The sequence below is a fragment of the Rana temporaria genome, chromosome 1, assembly GCF_905171775.1.
Source record: "Rana temporaria chromosome 1, aRanTem1.1, whole genome shotgun sequence".
Classification (NCBI taxonomy): domain Eukaryota; kingdom Metazoa; phylum Chordata; class Amphibia; order Anura; family Ranidae; genus Rana; species Rana temporaria.
In genome coordinates, this window is record NC_053489.1 from 442,674,255 (window position 1) to 442,691,834 (window position 17,580).

At 44.5% G+C, this 17,580-nt stretch overlaps 1 protein-coding gene across 1 annotated transcript in view; it reads left to right on the plus strand.

Annotated features, from left to right (window-relative positions):
* HPSE (heparanase) overlaps window positions 1-17,580 on the plus strand; it is a 58,422-nt gene that overhangs the window by 2,780 nt on the left and 38,062 nt on the right. Inside the window, exon 2 of the mRNA XM_040326738.1 lies at window positions 477-622. Within this exon, the coding sequence (XP_040182672.1) occupies window positions 477-622 (146 nt within the window). The remainder of the gene's footprint in view (window positions 1-476; window positions 623-17,580) is intronic.

Below are 17,580 nucleotides of genomic sequence, written 5' to 3' on the forward strand. Positions count from 1 at the left end.
GGGTAACGGGTTGGACCTCATAACTAGAGTTAGAAAGTACTTGTAGTGCTTTGTCCTATGGGGGATAGAACTGTAAGGCCTCGTACACACGACAGAGTTTCTCGGCAGAATTCGGCGAGAAACTCGGTCAGAGCCTGATTCTGCCGAGAAACTCTGTCGTCTGTACACTTTCGGCCCGATGGAGCCGCCGAGGAACTCGTCGAGGAAATAGAGAACATGTTCTCTATTTCCTCGTTGTTCTATGGGAGCTCTCGGCCCGCCGAGCTCCTCGGCGGCTTCAGGGCTGAACTGGCCGAGGAACTCGATGTGTTTGGCACGTCGAGTTCCTCGGCCGTGTGTACGAGGCCTGAGATAAAAAAATTAATGGTGATAGATTTTCTTTAATTTTGCCATCTTTGCAAACTCAGAAATACATGCGCGTGTATGTTTTCATGTCACTAAGAATTTTAAAATATATATGTATCATTTTCTCCTAGTTCTCAAAAGCTTATCACTTTGACAAGAGGCTTATCACCTGCCTTCTTGAGATTTGGAGGAACTCAATCAGATTTCCTGTTCTTTGAACCAGAAAAAAGTGCTTCAGAGGAGGAAAACATTTTCTGGGAAAAATCAACAAACCAAGGTGACCTAGGCTATACAATTTTTTTTATTATTATTATTTTTCTGTGATAAAAATGTGCAGTTTAATGTAGCTAAGGTCTTTTCATATGTGTGTGTGTGTTCTTTTTTTTTTTGTACAAAAAAAAGTCCTGCACACTGCATCTTTGATCCTTCACCTAAACATGCGCTCAATGGTAACGTGCCCAAAAAGTAATGCACCACACAGATGTGAACTAGCCCTAAGGTTACATGGTTGTGTTTCTGTTGTCAAGTATGTTAGTTCAGACACACAAATCGTAGACTCGCTATGTGGATTATCCTTTATCAGACATGCAGACAATTGTTGTTACAAAAGGGCACTACAGAATAAAATTAATACATAGTATAATATGATGCAGCAATCCTTAACAAATTATTAACGTTTTGTTTTTTTTCACATAAACATGGAAAAACCCAAAGATGGGTGTATCTTTAACCACTTCCATACCAGGCACTTCCTGCCCAAGCCAATTTTCAGCTTTCAGTGCTGTCGCACTTTGAATGACAATGGCGTGGTCATGCTACACTGTACCCAAACAATTTTTTTATAATTTTGTTCCCACAAATAGAGCTTTCTTTTGGTGGTATTTGGAAAAAAAACGTTTTTTTTTTTTTGTTTTTTGTTTTTTTTGTGAATAAGTACGTTTTCTTCTTCGATTACGGGCACTCATAACCCGCACTGATGGGCACTCATATGCGGCACTGATGGGCACTCATAGGCGACACTGATGGGTACTTATGGGTGGCACAGATGGGCACTGATAGGTGGGCACTGGGCATGGATGGAAACTGAGGAGTGGCACTGATGGCATTGCTGGGCATCACTTGTGCCCATGTTGCCAGTCAGTGCGCATTTGTGGGCACTGATTGGCATCTTTCTCATTTATTTTTATTTTTTACTGCCCCCTTACCTGGTGGTCCAGTGTGGGCTTCCCTGGTGGTCCAGTGTGGGCATCCGAGGAAGGGCTGCACTGATAAACAATCAGCACGAACCCCCCCCTGTCAGGAGAGCCACCGATCGACTCTCCTCTACTCACGTCTGTCAGACGCGAGTGAGGAAGAGCCATCAACGGCTCTTCCTGTTTACATCATGATCAGCCATGATTGGCCACGGCTGATCACATGGTAAAGAGCCTCCGCCGGAGGCTCTTTACCGAGATCGGAGATGCAGGGTGTCAGACTGACACCCCGCATCACCGTTCGCCGCGCGCCCGCCGGCATGAAATTCTGCAGGACGTCAACAGACGTCCAGTCAGGATTTCACAACCACTTCCCGGACGTCAATTGTATATTGACCGGGCGGGAAGTGGTTAAAGCTTTATTTACAGTATGTCCCCCTACATGAACCAGAGATCAATTTAAATGACACCCCAGTGTAAATATGCAGTATAAAGAATTGCACCTGTCCCTCAATCCCGAATGTGGCTCGGGGTGAATTTTCATTACCAAAAGTAGTAACCCTAAACCACACTTGGGATTGCATCGCAGGATCCAGCTACTTTGCTTGTCCCCAGGATCCTGCCATGTCCTCCACTCGCTCTATTGCAGTGCCGGGCTCCGTTCCCTGCAAAAGATGCAATGCCAAATTCAAAAAGTGAAAAACACATACAGTACACTGTAACCTTACAGATTACATTACTGTATCAAATCATTTTACATCCCTCTTGTTCCTAATGCTTTGTCCAGTGCCCTGCATCTAGTTTTATTTATATACTGTTCTTTCTGCCTGGAAACCTGAGAATGTCCATAGCAACCAAAAAGTGTGCCTTTACTTCAAAATCTGTTTTAGACCAGCTCAAACGGCGATGGTCAATTAGAAACACTTGCAGAATTAAGCGATAGTGAATCGTGGGGAAATTCGTCATCAAACACTGAAAGTAATGACGGCGAGAATTCTGCAACTGAGCAAATTTCTATGTTTTTGATTACATTATTGAATACATTTTATTCTGATTATTTGTTATATTTATGATTTTATGTTTCAAACTTTATTATACCTGGGATGTCTACTAGACTCTTGTTTGGACAGATTTAAGTGAGTTATTCCTAAGAATTGCAGGCCTACTATATAAAACGCAAAATTATCATGCAAAACATTGTACTGCTTTTGAGAATCAAAAATCTGACATAATCATACCGCCAGGGAGGTTCAGAGGCTGTTCCAAGTGCTTGGAGTGCCTTAACACAACATAAAGTTTTTGTAGAATTGTCAATTATAGATAGTTTGGAGTTTTGGTTGAACTAGATGGACTTGTGTTCCTTTTTTTTTTTTTTTTTTCTTCAACCTGAATAACTATGTAACTATAGCCGTGCTGTCCCATTAATTTAAATGGCAGCAGCGGTGTATACACACCGCTCCAAAGATGCAGCTAGCAGGACTTTTTATTTATTTTTATTTTTTTACGTCCTGCTAGCGCAAAGCTTCAGTATGAAAGCCCTCGGGCTTTCACACTGGAGACAATAGAGCAGCACTTTAAGGGCGTATTGCAGGCGCTATTTTTAACACTATAGCGCCTGCAATACGCCCTCAGTGTGAAAGGGGTCTAAGGAGCATATTTCTAAGTGACCCCCCCCCGACCTTCCCTCTACTTGATCCAATGATTTTGTTAGATCAGTGAGCTGGTAACACAGTGGTGGACAGTGCATCAGATTGGGTGAGTCCAGTGTCGGGACAAGGTCATCCAGTGCCCAGGGCAAAGATGCCAAACTGCGCCCCCCCTTCCCTTAGGGTTAGGGTGCCCACCCCATCCCTGCAATAAACTATTGCCCCAGGGGCAGATTTCCCTCCCGCCCACCCCTTGTCCCGGCCCTGGGTGAGTCTTAAGCCCTGTGCACACGATCGGATATCTGATGGAATCTAATCCGATGGATTTTTTTCATTGGATATCCGATGAAGCTGACTTTCATCAGTCTTGCCTACACACCATCGGTTAAAAATCCGATCGTGTCCAACGCAGTGACGTAAAACACTACGACGTGCTGAGAAAAATGAAGTTCAATGCTTCTGAGCATGCGTCGACTTGATTCTGAGCATGCATGGATTTTTGACCAATGGATTTCCCCACAGACAATCGTTTTGTTTTTTTTTTGTTTTTTTTTCCTATTGTTTTTTTAACCATATTGTTTTTTTAACCATAAGAAACATTTAAAACAGGTTCTATTTTTTTTTTCCCACCGATGGGGGCCCACACACGATCGGTTCGACCAATGAAAACGGTCCATTTTCATCAGACGAACCGATCGTGTGTACAGGGCTTTACAGCCAGAGCTTCTCTTTCTATTTACCATTACTGCTGGGCTTGCTCTCTCTCTCTCTCTCTATATATATATATATATATATATATATATATATATATATATATATATATATATATATATATATATATATATATATATATATATATATATATATATATATATATACAATTTTTTTTTTTTTTTTTCCCCAAGTCTGACAATAAGGGGAACTTTGTTCCAGCATAACCTGTAGGCTGGCAAAGCTGACTTCTCACTTTGCAAATACTGGTTGCCTGGCTGTCAAACATCAGTGGTTTTAATACTTTTTTAGATTCTGACTTCTAGCATCAAAAGAGCTTTGCAATGGCAGTTCAAATTTGTCTCCCCAATACAAATTCAAATTAATATTAAAACAGCTTGAAGAGTTTTTGGACAGTCTTTTCCCTGTATAATTTGGAATAAGGTTATTTTGAAAACTGATAACTTCGTAGTGGTTTAGCTTAAGTCATGGTTTGTTTGATATGCATTCCATTCAGATGTTGGTGAATTACAGAGTGGAAATACAAGCTTAACCACTTGGGTGCATACATTCTAGGTAAGGGACAGACAACACGGGGAGATGGATTTACTAAAGGCAAATATACTGTGGCACTGCAAGTGCACTTGCTCTAAATCTGAGGGGAGGTTCAGAAATGAGGGGAAGCTCTACTGATTTCTATCCAATCATATGGAAGCAAAATGTGCTTGTGTTATCCAATCAAATGCAAGCAAAATGTGCGTGTGTGTTTTTTTTTTTTTTTTTTTTCCTTGCACGTGATTGAGTATTCTTTGCACAGTATATTTGCCTTTAGTAAATCAACCCCAAAGTGCCCTTTGTCTTACAAGAGACCAGGTACTCCCAATTTCTAATCTGACCTGCCCAGTGCATTGCATTATTTTTAGTAAAAAAAAATGACCACAGTAAAAAACTAATTTTATAGCCCGCTTCGAAGAGCTTCCACTCCTATGAGCTCTTGTCTTTCGATGTAGAAAGCATGTAGTAACATAGTAGAACAATGGTGATATAGCTAACTGCAGTGCTGCCAGTGTCTCCTCTTCTTTCTCCCCCTGGCTGCACTGCAGAGGGATTGGTTTTAGTACATGCAGCACTAACAGCAGCTGCTGCAGGCACACAGGGGGATGTTTCAGGATAGCGAGCGGGGGAAGGGGCTGGTAAATATATAATTTACTGGCCCCTTCCATTCCTGAATAAACACAGTGAGCCGTCCACTCCTGTGTCCATTTGCAACTGAAGCATGGTAAACTGTTTACTATGCTTCAGTTTGTGAATGAGCAGGAAGCCTTGGAGAGCTTCCTATTCATTCATCTCTGCAGCTGAATATGCAAAGAAAGGGACTGATAGATATATGTCCTCAGTCACTTTTGGCCGGTGGAAGGGGGCCCTGTCAGGTAGGCTGTATGGGGCCCCGTGATTTCTAACAGCAGCCCTGCTATTGCAACCTATTCTATAAATCGGTGCTTCCACATTTGTGCTTCCTAAAGCCCCTTTAAAAATTACTTGTTCCACATTTGATATTTCTCTCTGCTAGATGCATTCTAGGAGATCAGAAGCAAAGGGGGGGGGGGGGGGGGTTAATAAGAAAAATGGGATGGAAAGTACAGACTAAAAGTAATAAGGCAAACCATTAACTACTTTTGTATTTTTACTATTATAATATTTCCTTACGGTCTTGAGTAAGTACCTTTTTGGTAAGGAAAACAAATTGTCAGTAGGTGGGATGCACAATAAATGCCAAAGGGTAGAATATGAAAATGACTCGGCAGGTCTTTGGAATGTCTTTGTTTTAGTTAGAAATCTCAGTTTCTGTACCAAAACTGCACTTTTTTTTTCTCATGTCTTAATCCACCTGCTGTATTTTATCCCCTGTCACATGAATAAAACAAAATAAAGTGAAGCTGGTGATTCGCACAAACTTGTTATTATATATACAGTGGAACCTCGGTTTAAGAGTAACTTGGTTTGAGAGCGTTTTGATTTGCCAGCAACTTTTTTTTATTTTGACTCTGTTTGCAAGACGAAAATAATTCAAGCTAAATAGGCCTGCAGTACCTCATTTGGCCACAGGGGCGCAGGAAACAAGCCAAAGTGTCCTTTGGGCCTTTTTGTCCGTTTTTGGCACTCTTTGGCGCCCCTACCTCTGGCCGCATTCGGTATTTCATCCCATTGAAGTCAATGCGGAACAAATTATTTTTGTTTCCATTGACTTCAATGGGAAAACTCGCTTTGATATGCGAGTACTTTGGATTACGAGCATACTTCTGGAACGGATTATGCTCGTAATCCGAGGATCAACTGTATCAGGGATTCTGGTGTGTGTGTGTGTGTATATATATATATATATATATATATATATATATATATATATATATATATATATATATATATATATATATATATATATATATATATATAATCATTTTTTACTCTGTCCCGTGATCGGGTCACAGGGAAATGCCTATGTAAACAAGGCATTTCCCTGTTCTGCCCTGTGACAGGACACTGCTTGCTGTCTTTGGGAGCAGTGTTCACTGTTGTGTCACTCGTAGCCCAGCCCCCCCACAGTTGGAATCACTCCCTAGGACATACTTAACCCCTTCTTTGCCCCCCCTAGTGGTTAACCCCTTCCCTGCCAGTGTCATTTACACAGTAATCAGTGCATTTTTATAGCACCGATCGCTGTATAAATGACAATGGTTCCAAAATGGCGTCAAGTTTTTTTTTTGTACCAACCATATGTAGAAGAATTCATATTGGCCTAAACTGAGGAATTTCATGTTTATATATATATATATATATATATATATATATATATATATATATATATATATATATATATATATATATATATATATATATATATATATATATATATAAATATATTCCAAACTTGTGAGATATTGGAATGCAGTGGTTGCGATAATTAATTCTACATATCAAGTTCAGTTGCCTGTGACTCCGCTGGTGTGCTTGCTCGGAGGTTTGGACGAGGACTTGTATTCTCCTCCTACCTACATTGCCCTGCTTAGACTACTTTATATGGCAAGGAAGCTCGTGGCGAGATATTAGCTGTCTACCCGAGTTCTACCCGAGTTCCGGTGAGCCAGCAGTGGATCCAGGCGGTGAATAAAATTCTTATACGGGAAAAGAATACATACTCTCATAGAAAATCTCCAAGAAAGTTTGAACAAATGTGGCAGTGCTGATTGGATTCCCCGGAAGTAGCTCCTCCACAACTAGTTCTTAACAGACTGCAACAGTGCTAAGGACTTGGATGGACGGATTATTAGGATCCGGTCGGTTTTGAAGGTTAATGGACAAGGGGTTAACGGGTCAGGTGACTTGAATAAGGCTCAGTTGGTATCGTCAGGTTGAGCGGGTTTATGTTTATGTTTTTTTTTTTTTTTTATATATACCGTATTAATCTGTAGCGCGCACCCCAAGCTGAGAAGGGAAGTTTAGGGAAAAACTTAAATTTTTGGATGTCTTGCCCGGCGTCCGTCTGCGGCCTTGTCCGGTGTCCGTCTGCGGCCTTGCGCGGGGTCAGTCCAGCCTTGTCGGTGTCCGTCTGCTGTCTTGCCCGGCGTCCATCGGCGGCCTTGTCCAGCGTCTGTCTGCGGCATTGCGTGGGGTCCGTCGAGCCTTGTGGGTGTCCGTCTGTGGCTTTGGAGGTGTCCAGCTGCACCTTGCCCGGGGTTGCGTTCCGTTGTGTGTTTGAATTTGGCGCGCTGTGCGGAGCCGGATTTCCTGCGCTCTCGGCTCCTCTCGCGTGGCTGCGGGCGGAGCCGAGGCTAGCTCGGACAATGCGCGGACAATGTCGGAGACAGCGCACCCACGATTTCCCCCTGATTTTAAGGGGGGAAAAAGTGCGCGGTATATGCCGATTAAATACAGTAATTTTGTTTCTTTATCGTTACATCACGGGACACAGAGCGGCATTCATTACTATATGGGTTATATGGAGTACCTTCAGGTGATGGACACTGGCAATCTCAAACAGGAAATGCCCCTCCCTATATAACCCCCTCCCATAGGAGGAGTACCTCAGTTTTTACGCCAGTGTCTTAGGTGTTGGTCATGGTTTAGCTTGCCTCCGCATCCTTGGGATTAGGTGAGCTAACCGGTTCTGTCCAAAGGCCTCAGCGCTAAAGTGGTCAGTAACCGGACCCCAAACCCTTGGGGTATAGCCCATAATGCTTTTCTTTTTAGAGAGCTGGACCCTGGGCCCAGAACTTAGAAACCTTTGGGTGCCTAATGTTTCTGTTGCCAGAGTGCTATATGGGCCCAGGACAGTGGATCCTTCATAGGAACCCAGGGCCTGAAGGTCTAGACATCCCCACGGAGATGGGGGAAGATTGGGCCTCTTGCTTGGCAAAGTCCTGCGGCATGGAGCAGGTAAGTGATGGGAAAACTTGCGGAACTTGGTTCTTAGCAGGTTTTTTCTGGGGGGTCACAGGGGACATGCCTAAAGTTATGCGCTGCATCTGGCAAACTAGTCACATATCTTAATGATAGGATGGCTCTATGTGTATTTTTTCCCCATAAGAAGTGACCTCCCTTGTAGTGTTGGAAAAGCATTTGAGTAGGGCCTGTGTAATATAAAGTGTATGTGTGTGTCAGAGAGCTATGCTTACCTGCAAGCCTCCAGGCGATGCTCCATCAGTCTTCCTCCTCAGAGCCTGCAAAGCAGGCAAAACGCTGACCTCCTCGTGGTTCCAGCTGGAGCAGAGAGGCTCCCTTCCCCCCAACCCCCCCCCTATCGGCGGGCGCGCGTTCACGTGTTATAGGCGCAATTCGCGCCGTTTAGCTGAGGGGGGGAAGGGCGGGTCAGTGGTTTAAGGAAGGGGCGGCCCTTCCTTTTCGTTCCAAACAGCATTCGATACATTGGAACTGGGGAGGAAAGACCAGAGCGGCAGCACGGGGCGCCGAGGACACACAGTGGCCAAAAAGAATATTGCAGTCTTCAGAAGACTGTTTTCAAGCCTAGAAATAGGCTGTTTCTTTCCATCTCATAGTTTTTCTTGCAATACTACTCAGGGGGACAGAATGATTTCTTTCCTGGATTTGAAACAAGAAACAAAAAAAAAAAGAAAGATTGAAAAAAGTCATCTAGGGGAGAGGAAGCATTTTTTATCCCCCAAACAGGTGTTTGGGCAATTAACTTTTATAGTTCCAAGTACCAATAGGTAGCAGGTGTACCTCGGTATTGTACCATGGCATCCGGGTCAGAGGGTACAAGAGGTGGGGATTCCCCCAGAGAGTCTGAGGTCTCGGACAAAGCTATGCCGCTGCTTTCCCCACAGGGAGCCTTGGGGCCATCGGGATCTGGGGCTGGAGCTGGCGCGGGTCAGTCCAACCCTAAGATGGTCACGGACGAGGTATTACTCACCTCTTTAAGAGAGATGGAGAAAAGAATGGGAAAAATGATAGCCACAGCTATGCGGGGCAGTAAACGGATTAGATCTCCGTCGCCCGAGCGTGGACCCTCAGAAGAGGAGGGAATTGGACGATCTCTTGGACAAGGACCAAGTAGGTTCAGGGATCGAAGATCCGGATACAGAGGAGGCAGTCTCCCAAGGGGAGGGCTGGTGGATTCAAGCCTTAACGGACTTGGTCCATAATGCATTCAACTTGCCAGTACCAGATCTCCAGGTATCGACGGTTTCAGCTTTGGGCTCACTGAGGGCGCCCCAAAGCAATGCAGTGTTTCCGATCCACCCTCTATTAGAGGGAGTTTTGTTCCAAGATTGGAACAAGCCAGATAAAATCTTCTTACCACCTAAGAGATTCTCTGCCCTATATCCTATGGAAGATAAATTTTCCAAGAAATGGGCTACTCCTGCAGTGGACGCAGCCATCTCATGTGTTAACAAGTCGTTAACATGCCCTGTAGAAAACATACAGGTATTCAAGGATCCAGTTGATAAACGCTTGGAAGCACTACTTAAGAACTCCTTCACTACGGCAGGGGCAGTAGTACAGCCAGCTGTGGCTGCGATTGGGGTTGCTCAAGCGTTATCGGATCAAATTAAGCAGATGCTTAAACTTATTCCTGCCCAGCAGGCAGAAGAATTTTCGGATGTCCCTAGGGCCATATGTTTTACAGTAGACGCAATTAAGGATTCTATCCAGCAAGCGTCACGTTTATCGTTATCCCTTATCCATATGAGAAGACTCTTATGGTTAAAGAGCTGGGAGGCCGAGCCCCCATGCAAGAAGCTCCTGGTAGGGTTTCCCTTCTATGGAGGACGACTCTTCGGAGAAGACCTAGATAAATACATTCAGACCATTTCAAACGGCAAAAGTACTCTCTTGCCAACTAAGAAGAAGTTTCAGGGGCCTGCGTTTAAACGACAGTACTCCCCTGGGCAGGGGCCCTCTAATGCCAAACAGTATCGACGGCCTCCTGCGAAAGCAAACTTCGGCTTCAACAGCAGGTCTCAAGGACAGGCTGCTAGAGGCAGAAAGCAGTGGTTTCGCAAACCAGCAAAACCAGCCCCCAAGCCCTTATGAAGGGGCGCCCCCACCCACGAAGGTGGGGGGAAGGCTGCGACTCTTTTCAGAGGTTTGGGAAGCCAGCATTCCCGACGAGTGGGTACGGTCTTCCGTGGCCACGGGCTACAAATTAGATTTCCTAAAGTTTCCTCCTCCTCATTTCCAGGAGTCGAGGATTCCAAACGATCCGGAGAAAGGAGCCACATTAATGTCGGCATTAAATCATCTACTTTCCCAGGAAGTAATAGTAGAGGTACCAGTCCTGGAACAGGGGCTAGGTTTCTACTCCAACCTATTCATCATCCCGAAGTCCAATGGAGATGTCAGGCCAATTTTGGACCTAAAGATGGTAAATGCATACCTAAAGATCCGCTCATTTCGGATGGAATCCGTGCGGTCAGCAGCTGCCACACTCCAAAAGGACGACTTCATGGCGTCCATAGACATAAAGGATGCCTACCTTCATGTTCCAATTTATCAGCCACATCAAAAATATCTACGCTTCATGGTGGCTTCGCGTCACTTCCAATTCGTGGCGCTTCCCTTCGGGTTGGCTACGGCCCCCCGGGTGTTCACGAAGGTCCTAGCTCCAATCCTAGCCAAACTAAGGATCCAAGGGGTCACGATCCTAGCATACCTGGACGACCTCCTAGTCATAGATCACTCGTCTCCCGGCTTGGAGCGAGCAGTGGCCCTCACGGTCCAATACCTCGAGAAGTTCGGCTGGGTCCTAAATCGAGAAAAGTCAGCTTTCCTGCCCACAAGGCAGTTGGAATATCTCGGCATGAGATTAGACACAGAACAACAAAGAGTGTTTCTACCTCTGAGGAAGGTCAAAGCCATCAAGGAATTAATCCTACTGGTTCTAAGCAAAAAGGAACCGACTATTCGCCTATGTATGAGGTTACTAGGCAAGATGGTGGCCACATTCGAGGCGGTACCATACGCCCAGAGTCACACTCGCATGCTGCATGCAGCCATCCTGTCAGCATGGAGCAGAAGGCCACAGGCCTTGGATATCCCGTTGCCGCTCTCATCAAGAGTCCGACAAAGTCTGTGTTGGTGGTTAGACCCTCAGAACCTACTGAAGGGGAGATCTTTCAGCCCAGTGGCTTGGAAGATAGTGACCACAGACGCCAGCCTGACAGGCTGGGGAGCAATTTTGGATGGTTGCACTCGCCAAGGTACTTGGGCAAAGCTAGAGGAGCAGTTGCCTATCAACATCTTGGAGCTCAGAGCTGCTCGACTAGCCCTCAGGGCTTGGACGTCAAAATTGCAGGGGTTCCCAGTGAGAATTCAATCAGACAATGCCACGGCCGTGGCATACATAAATCACCAAGGGGGAACCAGGAGTCAAGCCGCTCAGAGAGAGGTGAGCTTGATTCTCCTATGGGCAGAGGCTCATGTGCCCTGCATATCGGCAATATTCATTCCCGGAGTGGACAACTTTCAGGCGGACTTCTTAAGCCGCCAGACTCTATGGCCGGGGGAATGGTCTCTGCATCCACAGATCTTTCAAGCACTCTGCCAAAGATGGGGAGTGCCGGACGTGGATGTCATGGCATCGAGACTCAACAAGAAGCTAGACAGGTTCATGTCCCGCTCAAGGGATCCGATGGCCTGCGGAACCGATGCGCTGGTTTGCCCTTGGCATCAGTTCAAACTTCTTTATGCATTTCCCCCGCTTCAGTTACTACCCCGCCTGCTGCGCAGGATCAGGGTGGAGCACATACCAGTCATCCTGGTAGCTCCAGCATGGCCCAGAAGGGCATGGTACTCACTAATCTTAAGGATGGTAGTGGGAGACCCTTGGACTCTTCCTCTACGGCCAGACCTGCTATCGCAAGGTCCGATCCTCCACCCTGCCTTACGGCATCTAAATTTGACGGCCTGGAAGCTGAATCCCTGATTCTCAGGGGTAGAGGTCTGTCTCAGAAAGTAATCTCTACCCTAATCAGAGCCAGGAAACCGGTCTCTAGGGTGATTTATCACAGGGTCTGGAAGGCCTATGTAGGCTGGTGTGAGTCCAAGCTATGGCTTCCTCGCAAATTCACCATTGATAGAGTTTTAAGTTTTCTCCAGCTAGGAGTGGATAAAGGATTGGCATTAAGCACAATCAAAGGACAGATTTCTGCTCTGTCAGTGTGGTTTCAGCGGCCGCTGGCCACCCACTCGCTGGTTAAGACCTTCCTTCAAGGGGTCTTACGTATTAAACCTCCAGTTAAATCCCCGCTTTGCCCGTGGGATTTAAACCTTGTTCTGTCAAGTTTACAGAAACAACCGTTTGAGCCGTTGGCGGAAATTCCTTTGGTTTTACTGACAAGGAAGTTAGTATTTTTGGTCGCCATAGTTTCCGCAAGAAGAGTATCGGAACTGGCGGCCTTATCCTGTAAGGAACCATATCTTATTTTTCATAAGGACAGGGTCGTTCTCCGCCCTCATCCTTCCTTCCTACCGAAGGTTATATCCAGTTTTCATTTGAACCAGGATTTGGTATTACCATCCTTCTTCCCTAAACCTACTTCCAGAAAGGAAGGGTTGCTGCATACCTTGGATATCGTCAGGGCCATGAAGGCCTATCTTAAAGCTACAAAGAAGATCCGGAAAACAGATGTGCTGTTCATATTACCGGATGGGCCCAAGAAGGGGCAGGCAGCTGCAAAGTCCACCATTTCTAGGTGGATTAAGCAATTAATCACTCAGGCCTACGGCTTGAAAGGGTTGCCTCCTCCAGTATCATTAAAGGCTCATTCTACTAGGGCCATGGGCGCCTCCTGGGCAGCACACCACCAGATCTCTATGGCTCAAGTTTGCAAGGCGGCAACCTGGTCTTCTGTCCACACGTTTACAAAATTCTACCAGTTGGACGTAAGAAGGAATTCTGATACAGCCTTTGGGCAGGCAGTGCTGCAGGCTGCAGTTTGAGACCCTCGGATTCCGGGGGCTCCTCTTTTTTGAGTTAAATTTAAAATTTAAGATTATTTTTCTCAACTAAGTTGGATTTATTATGATTTGAGTATTTCTCTAAATTAAATCCTTTTGTCTTGGAGATGTTCTCCCTCCCCTCATTGTAAGCATTGCTTTGGGACATCCCATATAGTAATGAATGCCGCTCTGTGTCCCGTGATGTAACGATAAAGAAAAAGAGATTTTTAATACAGCTTACCTGTAAAATCTTTTTCTTGGAGTACATCACGGGACACAGAGCTCCCACCCCTCTTTTGAGGACCATTTTGGGAGGCATACTGCTTGCTACAAAACTGAGGTACTCCTCCTATGGGAGGGGGTTATATAGGGAGGGGCATTTCCTGTTTGAGATTGCCAGTGTCCATCACCTGAAGGTACTCCATATAACCCATATAGTAATGAATGCCGCTCTGTGTCCCGTGATGTACTCCAAGAAAAAGATTTTACAGGTAAGCTGTATTAAAAATCTCTTTTTTACTGTTTTATATCTTTTGTTTCTCCTTTTGGAAGATATAGCGAAGGGCGAGGTGGAAGTTGTACATGGTACCTATTTCAGTAATAATTTTGTGGTTGTATTATGCTCCTTGCTTTTGTACAACTACCAATGTATTGTATATGGCCTTTTCTTTTGGCTGCTTAATTGTAATGTCTATGCCCTTTTGCTTCTTTATAATAAACACCTTTTTGATTTAAAAAAAATAAATAAAAAATAAAAAAAAATATATATATATATATATATATATATGTGTGTGTGTGTGTGTATATATATATATATATATATATATATATGTGTGTATATATATATATATGTGTGTATATATATATATATATGTATATGTATATATATATATATATATATAAAAAAATTAAAAACCACTTCACATCCGCAGGCCGTATATATACGTCCTGGGCTTTGTGCGGTGATATCTGAATGATGCCTGCAGCTACTTTCAGCCGGCGATTCCCTACACCATAAAAACGATCATAGTGGCTGTTCCGCCGCTTGATCTGTCTTACGGGCGGCAAAATGGGACATCCCCCATCCTCCGGTGCTTCTACCGACTCACCTGCTGCAAATACTGGCACTCATTGTTGTGTGAGCTCTATTCTCTGAGGATCGACTCTGGGTGTCAGGTTAGTGGCTCAAAGAAGCCTGGATTTAAGCTGTCATTATCAATCACTCCTTTTGAACATGACCTGGAACAAGTATAAAGATAATGAATTCTGACACCTCATTTACAATATGCTGATTCTGGGTTGGTGACTCAAAAGTACTGATACCAAGCACAGTCGAACATCTAACAATTTCAAAAGGCCAGCAATGGAAGTTCCAAAACCTCACTCACGTACCACACAAACCATCTATATGGGGGGAAAAAATGATGCTAGCTCAGAAAAAGGATTTTGTCCAAGGGGATGGAGAACAGCAGTTTTTATCTGAGGCTTCTAACACATGTTTTCTTCATAATTTTTTTTCCCCCTTAAAATGAGGTGAAACCGTTTTAGCCGTTAGCCTATATGGAAACAATGTAAATGCCCATTTGGAAACAGTAGATTTTGCTGATGCAATGATGAGGCTTCAAAATAATCTTGTGAAGAACGTATTTATTTCTAGTCAGCAGTGAACCCAGCAGTAAACCTGTTTCTCTTCATAACTTCCTGTTCCCATCCCCAGGTCCTCACACATCTATGAATTGGCAACACATGCATATTCTACAAAAGCCTTTTTGAATGTACTTTGCAGGGGGACTTGACAACCACAACTCATTGTCACAGAAATTAGCCTTCTGACAGAAAAGGGACAAAACATTTTGTGCAAGGATGTAGTCAAATGCATGGTAGAATGGGCAAAGAATGATGTACAGTATTCTTGGTCTTTTCGTACCTTACATTCCCTTTTTTAAATTGAAATTCAAGTCTGGCTCCCAACCCACTTCTAACTAACCTGCAAAAGATGTACCTTTTCCTCAAGACGCTCTTGTCTGGTCACGTGATCACCCCAGTGGCCAGTTTCGGGGGGGAGAGGAAAGAGTAGAAACAATGGATGGAATGCCTTGGTGGTGATGTCACTCATAGGCTTACTATAGGGCATCCATGTTGGCTGTTTCTCCTTGCCCCTAAAACCGGCCGCTGGAAGCCGATTATGTGACTGGACCAGAGCGTCCTGAGAATAGGTAAGTATAAGCATCTTCCTTCTACAGGGTAGATGGTATAGGTGTTAAAAGGGGTTAGGGCAGTTCTAAGAATATTTAGTTCTAGACTTGAATTCCAGTATGTAATTATACATGTAAATGGAACAGCCAGATTTGCTCACTATTTATGTAGGAGTGGCTTCCTTGTTTACGGAGTTTTAATACAATAGTTGATTCACACTGTTCTTCACAATGGGAAAAGTCAGATGGCTCATTGAAAACCTCTGTGTGATTGATGCCACATCTCAACAGCGGACTGGAGTTGAAACCTACCAGTATATTTTCCATACCTAGTGTATTAAACACAGGGGTATTTAAAATACTAACAAAAATATGGATGAGCCAGAATATACAAAATGTCAAAGATGGCTTTAGGAAGATGTGCCCAACATGCAGTCTGCTAGCACTCAACATGTGGACCAATGTGCTCTAGACCCCAAATTGGGTGCGAGTGACAGCAGCTGCAAAAGACTTTGGGGTAGATCCACAGACAGAGTACGCCGGCGTATCTACTGATACGCCGGCGTACTTTCAAATTACCAGCGTCGTATCTTTAGTTTGAATCCTCAAACCAAGATACAACGACATCTGGGTTTGATCCGACAGGCGTACGGCTTCGTACGCCTTCGGATCGTAGATGCAATACTTCGGCGTCCGCTGGGTGGAGTTTGCGTCGTTTTCCGCGTCAGGTATGCAAATTAGCTATTTCCGACGATCCACGAACGTACGCGCGGCCGTCCCATTCTCTTACGTCGTCTCTAGTCGGCTTTTTCCGGTGTATAGTTAAAGCTGGTATTTTGCGGCGTATAGTTAGATTTGCCATGTTAAGTATGGCCGTCGTTCCCGAGTCAAAATTTGAATTTTCTTTTTTTTGCGAAACTTGTCCTTGAATCGGAATGGACGTAAGTCACGTCTAAGTTTAAAAATGACGTCCTTGCGACGTTATTTCGCGCAATGCACGGCGGGAAATTTCAAAAGGGAGCATGCGCAGTTCATTCGGCGCGGGGACGTGCTTCATTTAAATGAAACACGCCCCCTAATCGCCGATTTGAATTCCGCCGCCAGAAATACACTACGCCGCCGTAACTTACGGCGCAAAATCTTTGAGGATTCGAAAGAACGCCAGGTAAGGTACGGCGGCGTAGCGTATCTCTGATACGCTGCGCCGATCCATTTCTATGTGGATCTGGCCCTTTAGATCTATGAAAGCCACAGTCCAGGACTTAACTCAGGAGCTGATTCAATCGGCACGCCAGAGGAGCGCTCAGAAGTAAAGCATTATAAACAGAATGAGGAAGAAAGTGTCTGCATTGTGTTTACATAGTGTGTGTGTGATGTGATGCCACTGCCCTTCCTTTTTATTGCAGCTACAGTATAGTGTGTTAAGGCAGCCTATTCATTTTAAAATCTTACTAAAAATGTATATATATTTTTTTTAAATGCAATGTATTGCATGTCCTAAGGTGTGCTGCAAAGCGAATGCATTTCCCTCTGCTATAGCTGTAGAACTACGTATACTGTTTCCTGACTATGCTCTGCCCTCAGTCCTACTCTGTTAGTTCTGTAACTAGCCTACTCAACTACTGGGGAGGGATCCTTTACTGCCATTAATCGGGAAACCCAAATTATAGCAATTATTTAATAACCATTCTCTGTTTTCCTGATCAACTCCATGGCAGCATACAGATGAGAAATAACTAGCTCCAAAAAGGATGCAACACAGAAAAATGTAAGTTTCAATCACAGCTCTAGCTAACAGAAACTTTAGGGCCAAAAATGAACAGGATACGGATGGTAGCTTCACTCCACAGCGAGATATAAAGGTATTGTTGAAGGACCACACCATCATCCTACAATTACTTCCAGTGTCCCATGAATGGGAGCCCATGGAATAGACTGGGGTCAAGCCATAGGCGTGAGCAGGGGGTGTGCTAGGTGTGTCTGGTCACACCCTAATCACTCTGTACAGTGCCGACTCCCCCTACTGCCTGG